General features: G+C 44.3%; 1 protein-coding gene across 3 annotated transcripts in view; it reads left to right on the top strand.

Annotated features, from left to right (window-relative positions):
* The window catches only part of CCDC146 (coiled-coil domain containing 146), a 190,127-nt gene extending 177,586 nt beyond the window's left edge, over positions 1-12,541 (top strand). Inside the window, exons 17-19 of one of the 3 annotated variants that reach the window (XM_033959108.1) lie at positions 525-662; positions 9,107-9,355; positions 11,821-12,541. In XM_033959108.1, the coding sequence (XP_033814999.1) occupies positions 525-662; positions 9,107-9,355; positions 11,821-12,024 (591 nt within the window). In that variant the 3' untranslated portion in view covers positions 12,025-12,541. Of the gene's footprint in view, positions 1-524; positions 663-9,086; positions 9,356-11,820 lie in introns of those variants that run through there. The other 2 variants (XM_033959109.1, XM_033959110.1) reach the window with 2 other exon arrangements.

Below are 12,541 nucleotides of genomic sequence, written 5' to 3'. Positions count from 1 at the left end.
AATTGTTTTGTAAAATGCTTTGGGAGATTTAGCAGTATATAAGATATATAAGCAGTATATAAGATACCACATTAAATGAAATGAAATGATATACTGCATGGCTGTTAATCTGTGATGAGGCTGCTCACCCAGTGATAGTAAGCAGGGATAGTTTGACCTGTGCTGCAAACAAAAGACATTTTCGTTATAATAAAAGAAGAAAATCTCTTTAGATTAAACCATGACAAATCTTTTATTTTTTTAAATTTCTTTATTCTTTTTCAAACTTATATCATGTGCACAAAAAGAACAACATGAAATACTATCGTATAACACTTGAACATCATACATTATATTCTTAATATGTAAAATTAATTAAAAACCCTCCCCCTCCCATCTTTCTATACAATCATTAAAACTATCATATTCCTTCAAAATTTCAATTTTGCTACATCTTATCTTCCAATCTCCCTACCCCCCTATGTATATTATCAAAGAAAAATGATGCCTATTCACTACAAAAATCAAATGCTCTCTCCTTACAGTTGGAACTGCGCCTGGCTGAAAAGGAGGAGAAATTGTTGGAGAAGGAATTTTTATTTGAACAGGTGTCACGGCTTTTTGAAAGAAGCCGGATAAAAGCCGAAAATAGCAAACAAGATACATTCACCCTGGCAAACAAGGTACAAACGTGAGCAATCGGAAGTGCATGTTACAGTCTCCTGTTGGTTTAGAAAGGGTCAACAGACTGATGCCATCTGCTCTCATGATGTGTTTGCTTCCCTGAGTTCAAGAGTTCAGATCAGTGCATTTTTTTTCTAGCAAAAGACATGCCAGCACTCAAATGCCAGGCCATTCCTCAGGAGTGGGGTGATCACCGAGGAACCCACCCCAAAGTAGCAAGGCCCCCTGCAACCAGCCAGAGAATCCATGACAAGGCAGCATTAATACTTGGGGACCAGGGGTCATTTTTATCAAACAGTGGAAAGGGTGCCGGTACTCAGAATCTCTGGGTATCCCCTCAAAAAAGTCTCGGTTCAGATAGTGATTATATTGTAGTTTCAGACCCTATAGGAATATGTTTATTTATTAAAACTCTTGCTATACCGCTTAAACTACAAATAAGAACAAAGTGGTTTACAGAATACACATCATTTTGGTTTTGTTTGATTTGGTTTTCTTTTTCTGGTCCTAAAACGTCTGACGAGTGAATAAACATATATTTTTTAAAAGCCTAATAGCCCCTGCCCACCGTGGACTAAGGCATCAGGACCATTTATAATCAGCTTCTGTGGGGTTTCCTCCCCCCCCCCCCTCTATTTTATCTCCACCCATCCAGGCCATCACAGTTATAGTCACTGAATGAGAAGCACGGGCTTCCTTCTGAACCTGGTACACGGGCGCTCTGTGACAAGGAGGCTGAGATTAGCCCACTCCTAGGAACTGGCACTGCTGCTGAATTAGGCACTGAAATGGAAATTAAATACCAAAGCAATGGCGAAAGGGCAGTAAAGCATCTACAGTAATTGTTCTAGCGCATAACTGTAAAAGGAGTGTTTACATGGGCGAGGCATCAGCGTTCCGATATTTGCACATGCACTTTATTGAATACTGTCAGGTGGGCGCGCATCTGCCATAGAGGATGCGTAAGTGCTGGCACTTAATTGCTATCTTATGTTAGTATTCTGTGACAGATTAGGGGCATAAATTCACCATTTAGAAGATTAGGGACAGATGCTATAAATGGGGCCTGCATTAGGTGCTGCTTAGCCAAATTACGGGCGCAACTTAATTTTTCTTAATTAGTTTAATTGCCATAGTAATTGATCCTGCCATTAAAACTAATGAAAAACCAATTACTTAAAGTTGCTTGTGAAATTCCACACGGTGCCTAGCGACGCCTAAGTCGAGGTGCCTACTGATGTCTAATGACGACTACCTGAAAAGGCATGGTTATGGGCAGAGAATAGGCCTGGTATGACTTAAGAATCTGCATTAGGTGCCGGTGAATTAGGCCAGGAAAATCCTGGCTTAATATATCAGCCCCTGTCACTAAGACGCATAGCGGTGCTTAAGCCTCCTTAAGCACCACTAGGCATCATTCTATAATGAAAATAGTAGGAGGTTTGCACTAAAAGATGTATGAGGAGAGATTGGAAGCCCTGAATATGTATGCCTTAGACTAGAGGAAAGGAGGGACAGGGGAGATATGATTCAGACGTTCAAATACTTGAAGGGTATTAATGTAGAACAAAATCCATTCCAGAGAAAGGAAAATGGTAAAACCAGAGGGCATAATTTGAGGTTGAGGGGTGGTAGATTCTTCTTTACGGAGAGGGTGGTGGATGCCTGGAATGCGCTCCTGAGGGAGGTGGTGGAGAAGAAAACGGTGACAGAGTTCAAACAAGCGTGGGATGAACACAGAGGATCTCTAATCAGAAAATAATGGGTATACATTGAAGGAACTAAGGCCAGGACTGGGTCCCATATATGGACATTCAGTTGAGGACGGGCTGAGGAGGGTTTCGATGGCTAGGATGGTTAAAATGGGCTGGAGTGAGCTTTGATGGAGACTCCAGTAGATGAAACCTAAGCACACTACTGGGCAGGGCTTTGGATTTCTGACTTAGAAATATCTAAGAAAAAGGACCATTTAAACTAAATTAATTTATGGAGCATGTATGGTTGGGCAGACTGGGTCTTTATCTGCCGCCATAATGGAAACTCTTATCAAACACCAATTAGATACGATCCTGAATGAAGAGAACCTACGGGATCCCCGTCAATATGGATTTACTAAGGGGAGATCCTGCCAATCCAACCTGATCAGCTTCTTTGACTGGGTGACGGGGAAGTTAGATGTTGGAGAGTCCCTGGACATCGTATACCTGGACTTTAGCAAGGCATTCGATAGCGTACCTCATCGCAGGTTGCTAAGCAAGATGAGTTCCATAGGATTGGGCGACACATTGACGAAGTGGGTTGGGAACTGGCTTGGAGGTAGGGTTCAAAGGGTGAACGGCACCCCCTCTGCAATGGCGGAGGTGATCAGCGGGGTGCCCCAGGGCTCTGTCATAGGCCCGATACTATTCAATATCTTTATAAGGGACTTGGCAGAAGGGCTCTGAAGTAAGATAACATTATTTGCCGATGACGCCAAACTAAGCAATGTAGTGGGCAAAAGTACAATAGAAGAAAATTCAATGCCCAACAATATGATGCACGATCTACTCTTACTAGAGACCTGGTCTAAGACATGGCAGCTCAGCTTCAATGCCAAAAAATGCAAAGTTATGCACCTGGGTACCCAAAATCCATGCAGGACTTATACCCTTAATGGCGAGATCCTAACAAGAACGGTAGTAGAACGGGACTTAGGGGTGATCGTCAGTGAGGACATGAAGGCTGCCAATCAAGTGGAGCAAGCTTCTTCCAAGGCAAGACAAATCATAGGTTGCATACGCAGGGGTTTCGTCAGCCGTAAGCCTGAAGTCATTATGCCTCTGTATAGATCCATGGTGAGACCCCACCTGGAATACTGTGTGCAATTCTGGAGGCCACATTACCGTAAGGATGTGCTGAGGCTGGAGTCGGTCCAGAGAATGGCCACCTGGATGGTCTCGGGGCTGAAGGATCTCCCGTACGAAGAACGGTTGGATAAATTACAGCTATACTCGCTCGAGGAGCGCAGAGAGAGGGGAGACATGATCGAGACGTTCAAGTATCTCACGGGCCGCATCGATGCAGAGGAGGATATCTTCTTTTTCAAGGGTCCCACGGCAACAAGAGGACATCCGTGGAAAATCAGAGGTGGGAAACTGCACGGGGACACCAGGAAATTCTTTTTCACCGAAAGGGTGGTTGATCGCTGGAATAGTCTTCCACTTCAGGTGATTGAGGCCAGCAGCGTGCCTGATTTTAAGGCCAAATGGGATCGACACGTGGGATCTATTCGCAAAGTAAAGGCAGGGGAGGGTCATTAGGGTGGGCAGACTGGATGGGCCGTGGCCCTTATCTGCCGTCAATTTCTATGTTTCTATGTTTCTAATGCCTAGAATGCTTGGTATAATCAAGAAGGGTATTGCGACCAGAACGAAAGAAGTTATTCTGCCATTGTATCGGGCGATGGTGCGTCCGCATCTGGAGTACTGCGTCCAATTTTGGTCGCCGTACCTTAAGAAGGATATGGCGTTACTTGAGAGGGTCCAGAGGAGAGCGACACGTCTGATAAAAGGTATGGAAAACCTTTCATACGCTGAGAGATTGGAGAAATTGGGTCTCTTTTCTCTGGAGAAGAGGAGACTTAGAGGGGATATGATAGAAACTTACAAGATCAAGAAGGGCATAGAGAGGTAGAGAGGGACAGATTCTTCAAACTTTCAAAAAATAAAAGAACAAGAGGGCATTCGGAAAAGTTGAAAGGGGACAGATTCAAAACGAATGCTAGGAAGTTCTTCTTTACCCAACGTGTGGTGGACACTTGGAATGCGCTTCCAGAGGACGTAATAGGGCAGAGTACGGTATTGGGGTTTAAGAAATGATTGGACAATTACCTACTGGAAAAGGGGATAGAGGGGTATAGATAGAGGATTACTGCACAGGTCCTGGACCTGTTGGGCCGCCGCGAGAGCGGACTGCTGGGCACGATGGACCTCAGGTCTGACCCAGCAGAGGCATTGCTTATGTTCTTATGTTCTTATGTTAACCACCCTAAGTGGTGCCTAGGAGTTAGGTACCATTAGACGCCATTTATAGAAACAGGCCCTTAGGGGGATATTTTATAAACAGTGCCTTTGAGAAACGCCTTTTAAAATGGCGAGAAATGGTAAAATTAAAGCACCTACCAGCACCTAAATAAAAAGCACCAAAATTGCACCTATGGCGCTTAATGCCACTATGGGCACGGCTAACGCCAGAAATGGCATTCAATGCCGTAAAGTGCCTACATAGGTGCGACTCACAGCATAGATAGGTGCCAGAAATGTAGGCCTGGAAAACCCTGGCCTACGTTTCCAAAACCTATCTGTCCCTGAGGCACAATTCTCCCTATAGCACCATCACGTGAATGACACACGATCGGTGGCTACCTAGAGAATCCAGACATTAGCGCCTAGATTTATGGTGCCTAACTTTTAGCCCCCTTTATACAATTTACCTATATATGCATAGGCAGCAGAACACTTTTTTGTTTGGGGGGCCCAAAAGCTCCGCTCTAGCCCCAGCAGAATACAGTGGAAATAAATAAACCTAAGAAACTGCCAGGTCAGTATTCAGAAAAAACAGAAATGCAGTATAGTCAATAGGTTCAGAGAGCAAACCGGGTAAAACACCCCAAACTAATATAAACCAGTATGAATCAACCACCAGAGGTAGGTGAACGGGATATTCTCAGTATGAGGTTATAGCGAGGGGAGGACAAGCCTCCAGCGCTAACCACAAGGCAGCGGCGAGAAGCCCCTACCTGCACACCATCACGGGATATCTCTCGTGTGCCTAACATAAAAGTGAATACTGATGCAGTGAATAAAAAACAGTGATAATGAATCAATAAATTACACTCACACACCAACAGGCCAAGATACCGCTCAAAGAACCCCCCCACCCAGCCAACTCCAAAAAGATGACACTTAGCTTGAATTGACGAAGAGATGGAATCCTTCAAGAAGCCACACATCCGAAAGCAAATAGCAGGATTAGTTCATCAATCAGGGTTCAACCGAGCACGGTTTCGGTGACAAAGAGTCCCTTCATCAGGAACCCATAAAGTTGCAGTGCTGAAACCATCAAAGGCATAAAGGACGGCAATCCAAGCTGGCTGGAAGGAAGGCCTCGCTATAGCCTCACACTGAGGATATCCCGTTCACCTACCTCTGGTGGTTGATTCATACTAGTTTATATTAGTTTGGGGTGTTTTACCCGGTTCGCTCTCTGAACCTATTGACTATACTGCATTTCTGTTTTTTCTTTTTGTAAGTTCCTTTGGCAGTACTTTTTGGAGTTTATGCTGTGTGCTTTAGAGGTCAGTATTCAGCCACCGTAATCAGCCCTGGTTTTAAACACCAGCTGCAATGGCTAAATGAAACACAGACATGAAGCACTACCATCTGCATTTCATTTAGCTGGGTAGAGCCAATGCGTGCAGCTGTTAACCAAAACACTGGCATAGCAATTTTTCTGCCCTAAGTTTATCTGGGTAGTTATCTGGAGAGCGGTCTGAATATCGCCACTTTCCAGGTCTCTGCTGCCCACAACAAATAAAATACCCCCAGCATGAAAATCTAAGTTTAAACCACAGACCCCCCAAGTTGAGCAGCCACTCAGTGTTGCCCGTGAAGGCAACGAGTGAAGCTACTCCCTGTTTGCAGTACTAAAGGGCTGAGCTCTGGCTTTAAGATAGCACCTCCTCGCCCTCTGTGAGAAGTAAACTATCCCCACCGGTACACAGAATTTATTTTTATTATTCTCTCTTGCAAGAAAGGGTGTCTTACATACAAAGCAGGCACACAAAGCCGACCGTGGTTATGCTAGATATAGTTTATTCTTACATTCTGGTCTCTCCTGTTTATGTACCCGTTGGTTAGACCTATCAAATGCAACTTGTACTTCCGTTTTCCACGCCCCTGTTTATTTCTCCTCTTACTCTCGTTCTGTCACTCCCCTAATCGACCCCCATCTTATTTACCTCTACCCATATACGGTTTATCTTCATGCCCCTTCCTTCCATACTTTTATCCTATGTGCTGAGTCCTGCAATAAGTTGCTTGTCTATTATTCTGTAATGCTGAGACAGCATTTTCTCAGATAGTTACAAAAACTATCTCAAAAATACCTCATCCCCCTCCCCTACTGTTCCTAAATACCTCTGCAACAATTAACACTGAAATATTATTAGTACAATATCCTCTTCCCAATCCCCAAATCTCTAGACCTTAGACTAACTCATGTTTTTCCCATTTTGTAATGATATTCCAACCCAAATTGTTTTCCCCTTGTATCTTAATCTTTGACTGTATACATCTTTTAGATTCAAACCAACTTGTAATTGTATCCCAGTTCGACTTGTTTTTTCCTTACATCTCATTCTCTGACTGTATGTATCTTGTTGTAAACCACTTTGAACTTATAGCGGTATATAAGAAATAAAAAATTATTATTATATTATAAAGTTCTTTTTTTCATACTTCTCACACCTCAGGAGCATGCCCGCTACTAACAACTCTACAAATCCTCCCCTGCACCAGCTCCCCATCTCCGTCCTGGCTAATATAGGGTACTCAGTGCTGCTCCTCCTGTGTCCTTGGCGTACAGGCATCTGATTTCATCTGTAGGTTGGCACAGTTGCTTGGTAACAGGCGGTAAACATTCCACAGTGCTAGCACACAAGGCAGTGGGACAGCAAGCTATTTGTCGGGTTATTCTGGCACAGTGTACTTGCTGTCTCAGTACACAGTCACGCATGCGCACACAGATCCAAGCACAGGATTAAGTTCTGCTGGTAGTATCATTGCATACACACCGAGCCAAGGGGGTCCTGGTGCTTTGCACTGGAAATGATGGACCCGGAGTCATCCCATAGGAGAAAGTTAAAGTTAGAGAAGGTGAATGAGTAGGGGTGGGTGTCCCTGCCACTGCCTTGGCCTGGGTCTGCTTCAGTCTCTTAGGTTTCTTCTAAGTGTCTGGCATTGGGCACAGAGAGGAAAGTCTTGGGCTGTGGGAGATTGTGTTGAGTTGGTGCTTGGTATAGCTTGCTGGGACTGTGGCAAACTGTGCATAAGGTTGCGAGGGGAGTGCTATGTTGGGTGGAGTGCAGAGTGCCAAAGCGGTGCTGAGGCTAAGGGGATGCATTTGGCTGAAGGGTAGAGGGAGTGGCATTGATGCCTGTGGCGGTTGCTATATAGCAGGTGTCGACTAAACATAGTGCCAGCATAGTCACCACGCGACACTTATAATCAGTGCTGTTATTTATATAGACAGTTGTGCTAATTAGACATATTAAGCGCCAGCTGGAATGTACTCCCAATAGCGAATGATTGTATAAGCCATGTGCATTTTATGCCATAAATAGATTCTTAAATTACCACTGTATCCCCCAGCTTCTATAGATGGTGCTCATAATGAGCGCCCATGTATAGGTGCTGACATATAGGCGTAGCGAAGGCGGGTGGAACCACCTCACGTCATCCCCCATGCTCTTCTCTCTTCCCCCTTCCCACTTCTTCCGCACCCCCACACTCGCGCCTTCCCTTCCCAACCCTTCTAAATCTTCACCAGCGCAAGCAGCTTCTTTGACTGCGTGCGCTGACTTTTCCTCCGATGTCACTTCCTGGCCCCGCAACCCAGAAGTGATTTCAGAAGGAGCCAGGTCTGCGCAAGCAACAGGCTAGAGTAGTTGCTCGCGCTGATGAATATTTTAAAGCGGTATGGAGGCAAGGAAGGGAGGGCGGGAGCGTGGCATGGGGGGGCGGAGAGGTGCTGGCGGGATGGTCCAACTCTTACCCTTACTTGGTGCTGATCCAAAATGTGCATCCAATGACTTAAATTGGTTATTGAGCCAATTAGTGCTAATAATTGCATGTTACCAGACCTGTGATATGCTACACTTATGCACCCTCTTTCCAATGCCGGCATGAGCAGCATGTGGAAGATACTGCTTTTGCTAGTGAACATTTAAAGTGGTACGCAGAGGAGAGGTTCTGGCACCAGCGCCCCTCTCAAAGATGGCACCCGGGGCGGTACACCCCCCTTCCTATGCCACTGGGAACAGCAGCTCGTTTGGAACTGAGGTTTCTTTTTATTACTTACTACTGCACATCCAATGGCTAATATGTAGTTGAATACAAATCTTTAAAACCGCCTGATTTACATAGGTAAAACATCTGTGTGCATCCAGATATGATTGTTTTCAAAGATGATGTGCATTAAACCATGGCATAAACAGCATGTTTCTCTGTGCTAGTCAGTGGAATATAAAAATCATCTTTAAGTTTCATTTTTTTTAATGCACTGTGTGTAGCTTCAATGGAAGCCTTTCAGGGGGTCTGTGTTTTATAGAGAGAAACTACAAATCCTTTCAAACAAAGAGTACAAATAAATGACGAACTGGGTAGTGTTTCGGTTTGCTTTACAGGTGAACGATCTGCAAAGGAAAATCAAAGCCACCACCCGAAAGATGATGGCTCTTATTGCAGAGCTCTCCATGAAGCAAGCAACGACCATTAAACTTCAGCAAGAAGTAAGAGATAAGGAGCAGTTTGTGGAGACTTGCTATGCAAGAATCGAGCAAGGCCTGCCACCCAGTGAGGAGAGTGAGCAAGAGTGGCTGAGACAGCTGCGCAAAGAGCGGAGACGCCAAGCAGATCTGGAAGAAAAAGCTAGGGTATTGCTTCCAAATTTTAATTAACGCTGAATTACAGTAGTAGTGAGATTTCTGCTCTAGCTATGAGTTTTAATGACAGGATGCTGGGCTAGGTGGACCTTTGGTCTGACCCAGTAAGGCTATTCTTATGTTCTCTTAAGCAACTATGTACTTGAACACATTCCATGTCACCAAATTGCAGTTCAAGCCATTTCCTCTCTTCTAAAGAGACAGAGTTCAAACATGTTCCTTGGCCTTTGAAATGCTAAGTTATGCTTAACCATGGCACAGGGGCTATAGAATGACATGATGATGGTAAGAAATAATTTTAGGACATCCAGCACATGTCGACTATAGCTTTCATATTACAGCACAGACCTAGAGTAAAAACCAGAGTCCTCAGTATTCAAACCACCCTCAGTTCAAGATTTCCTTCTTCAGATCAAAGCTGAAGCTTCCCTAGTGGATACTTGAGTGGGCAACTGAGACTCTGGAGGGTCACACTCTTCACAAAGGCTAAATACTATACAGGTCTTATTTCCTGCAATTTTTCAACAAGAATTCAATGACTTAGTACAATGTTACAGTAGGAACGTTGAGAGATCGGTAGTGATAGATGTGTTGGCTAGAGTTATCTTATAAGGAAAAGAGATATGTCGTAAGTATCTTCCAGAAGCAGAAGTATGAGGTGATCTGTCTCAGAGATGTAGAGAGTTTATTCCAAATGTATGAATATTGGAATTCAATTGTTTATAACAGTGTCTCTCAACACACAGTACGCGTATGCTTGGTGGTACGTGAACCACTTGTTGAAGGTACGCAGCTGTGGCCACTGCCAAGGATATTGTCTGCCTACCCGTCCACCAAAGCCGCCACTGGGGATCCCTCCTTCCTGACCGCCCATCTGCTGAAGCTGCCCGCAGGGATCCTTCCTTCCTGCCCGCCCCATCCACTGAAGCCACTGCCGGGGATCCCTCCTTCTTGCCCATCAGAGGAAAGCCTTTGGGATCAGTGGGGGGGATGCTCTCAGTTACCTCCTTCAGTGGCACTTGGGGGATGGCTCGCAGGCAGTGGTTCACACACTGCATGAAGCTTACCTGGAAACCTTCTCTCCGACATCAGAGCTGATGTCAGAGGGAAGGCTTGTGGGTCAGAAAAGACAAGCTTGTAGGTAGGAAGAAAGACTGATGTTCACAAGGACAATGATGAGGTAAGAGTGGGAGGGGTTTAAGCTTTTGACGTTTGAGACTTCACTGCCAGACAAGAGCAAGCAACAGGGAGAAAAGCTAGGGCGGGACTGGGGGCGGGATTAGAGGCCCGGATTTTCCAATTGGAAAATCTGGCAACCCTACTTCTAGCTCAGGAGTCAGGACTTTCTCTGTAATTAACAAACTTGGTATTTGGGGAGGGGAGGACTATAAACGAGGGAAAAATTCCCTGGTTCATTGTAATTGAATGCTCATGGTGTCGGATCCGAGGCCATGTTTTGACTGAGCTGGATTAGGGTTACTAAATGCCCGGATTTCCCAGACATGTCCTCTTTTTGAGGACATGTCCGGGGGTCCAGATGGCTTTTGTCCAGGTTTGGAAAAGCTTTCCGACAAAATCACGTCGGGAAGGGGCATCCACACATGCACGGACACAATGTGGTAATGCCACGCGTGCGTGTGATGTCATTGCATTGCATCGGATGCCGTCTGGGGGCGGAACAGGGCATGAAAAAGGCGGTACTAGGCGGTCCTGGGGCATGGCCTAAACTAGATGTACAAAGCTGTAGAAGGAAACTGCCTGGTCTAAAAACCTATGAAAATCATCCTAATGTTTACTGCGAGGTCTCCTGCCAACCTAATCGGACTTTACCCAGCTCAGTTTTTGACCAAATTTCAGTCCCTGTTAGCTGACCATCAGGTTTGCCATTAGACCTGAGAAGATAAGTGCTTAGTTACAAAGACATTAGTGTTCCATAAAACCGTAAGTATAAACACCAGAAAGTATTGTAGCAAAAATACTTTTAATGGAGAAATGCTGGCTGGATCCTTTTAGCATAAATCTTCCTTTTGGCAGACTTCAGAGTTAGACTATTGAATGTCATAACATCTCAGATTAAGCTTGCACTTTGATGGTCAGCGTTAATGAATTAAATTTGGCAAGCACTGTTGGGTGATGCGTTTTCTTGCTAGGGTATCTGTTTATTTTTAAAATGTAGTATTTAAGAAGCATATTTAATCTTGCAGTCAGAGAGGGACTATTAATAGCGTTTGAATACAAACTGAGAAGCAGAGATGAACATTTCCATGTAAGGAAGCATCAAATGGGAAAATCAGGTGGGCCAAGGGTCCCTTGTGTCTACATTGAAGTAAAGGGAAACATGGCAAACGGGGAAAGGCATAACGGTTTAATAAAAGCCAGTTTTAAATAAGTTTGTTTGAATGACACACTCGCTCTTCAACAAACCAAGTGCATCATTTTTTTTTTCTCTCCCACAGATTACTGAAGAAGAAAACCAGAGTTTGCTGCCAAATGGGGTATACACCACTGCTGAACAACGGCCCAATGCGTACATCCCTGAAGATGCGTCTGCGCTTCCTCTTCCACGGCCCTATGGAGCTCTAGCTCCTTTCAAACCCACTGAATCTGGCACAAACATAAGACATATAAGAAAGCCGATTGTAAAACCAATCGAAATTTGAATCGCTCTTTCGGCATTCTTCTGTGGCAGGAATTTGGTCAAAGCCTAGCTCTGCACACTACAAAAGTAGCTTCTGATAATGCACCCTTTTATGATATCATTTAATTCGATCATATTAGAAACATACACACAGGAAAGACTGAAGCTATTTCTGTTACAGAAATCCTAAAACCTAAATGCCCAGAATTTTCCCTGTAATAAAATACAAAAGTCCAATGAAAATCCTGCTGTTAAACAATTACTTCTTCAAAGATTGTATTGATTCTACAATTAGAGATGAATAAAAGTTATGTTTCTTATCAGCAAAGATATTTACACATTAATGAGTCATTTTTACTTACTAAAAAATAAGCTAGAAGTGGGTGAATGGGATCTCCCCAGGTTACAGAGCCAGCCACATCTCAGGATGTCATTGATGTGATTAAATGTAGGCCTGGGGTAGGCAAGAGCCGGAGCCAGGTCAGATTTTCAGGATATCCACAATAAATATGCATGAGTTAGATTTGCATCTCAAGGAA

Source organism: Geotrypetes seraphini, chromosome 9 (genome assembly GCF_902459505.1).
Source record: "Geotrypetes seraphini chromosome 9, aGeoSer1.1, whole genome shotgun sequence".
Classification (NCBI taxonomy): Eukaryota; Metazoa; Chordata; class Amphibia; order Gymnophiona; family Dermophiidae; genus Geotrypetes; species Geotrypetes seraphini.
This window is presented reverse-complemented; position numbering and strand designations above follow the sequence as displayed.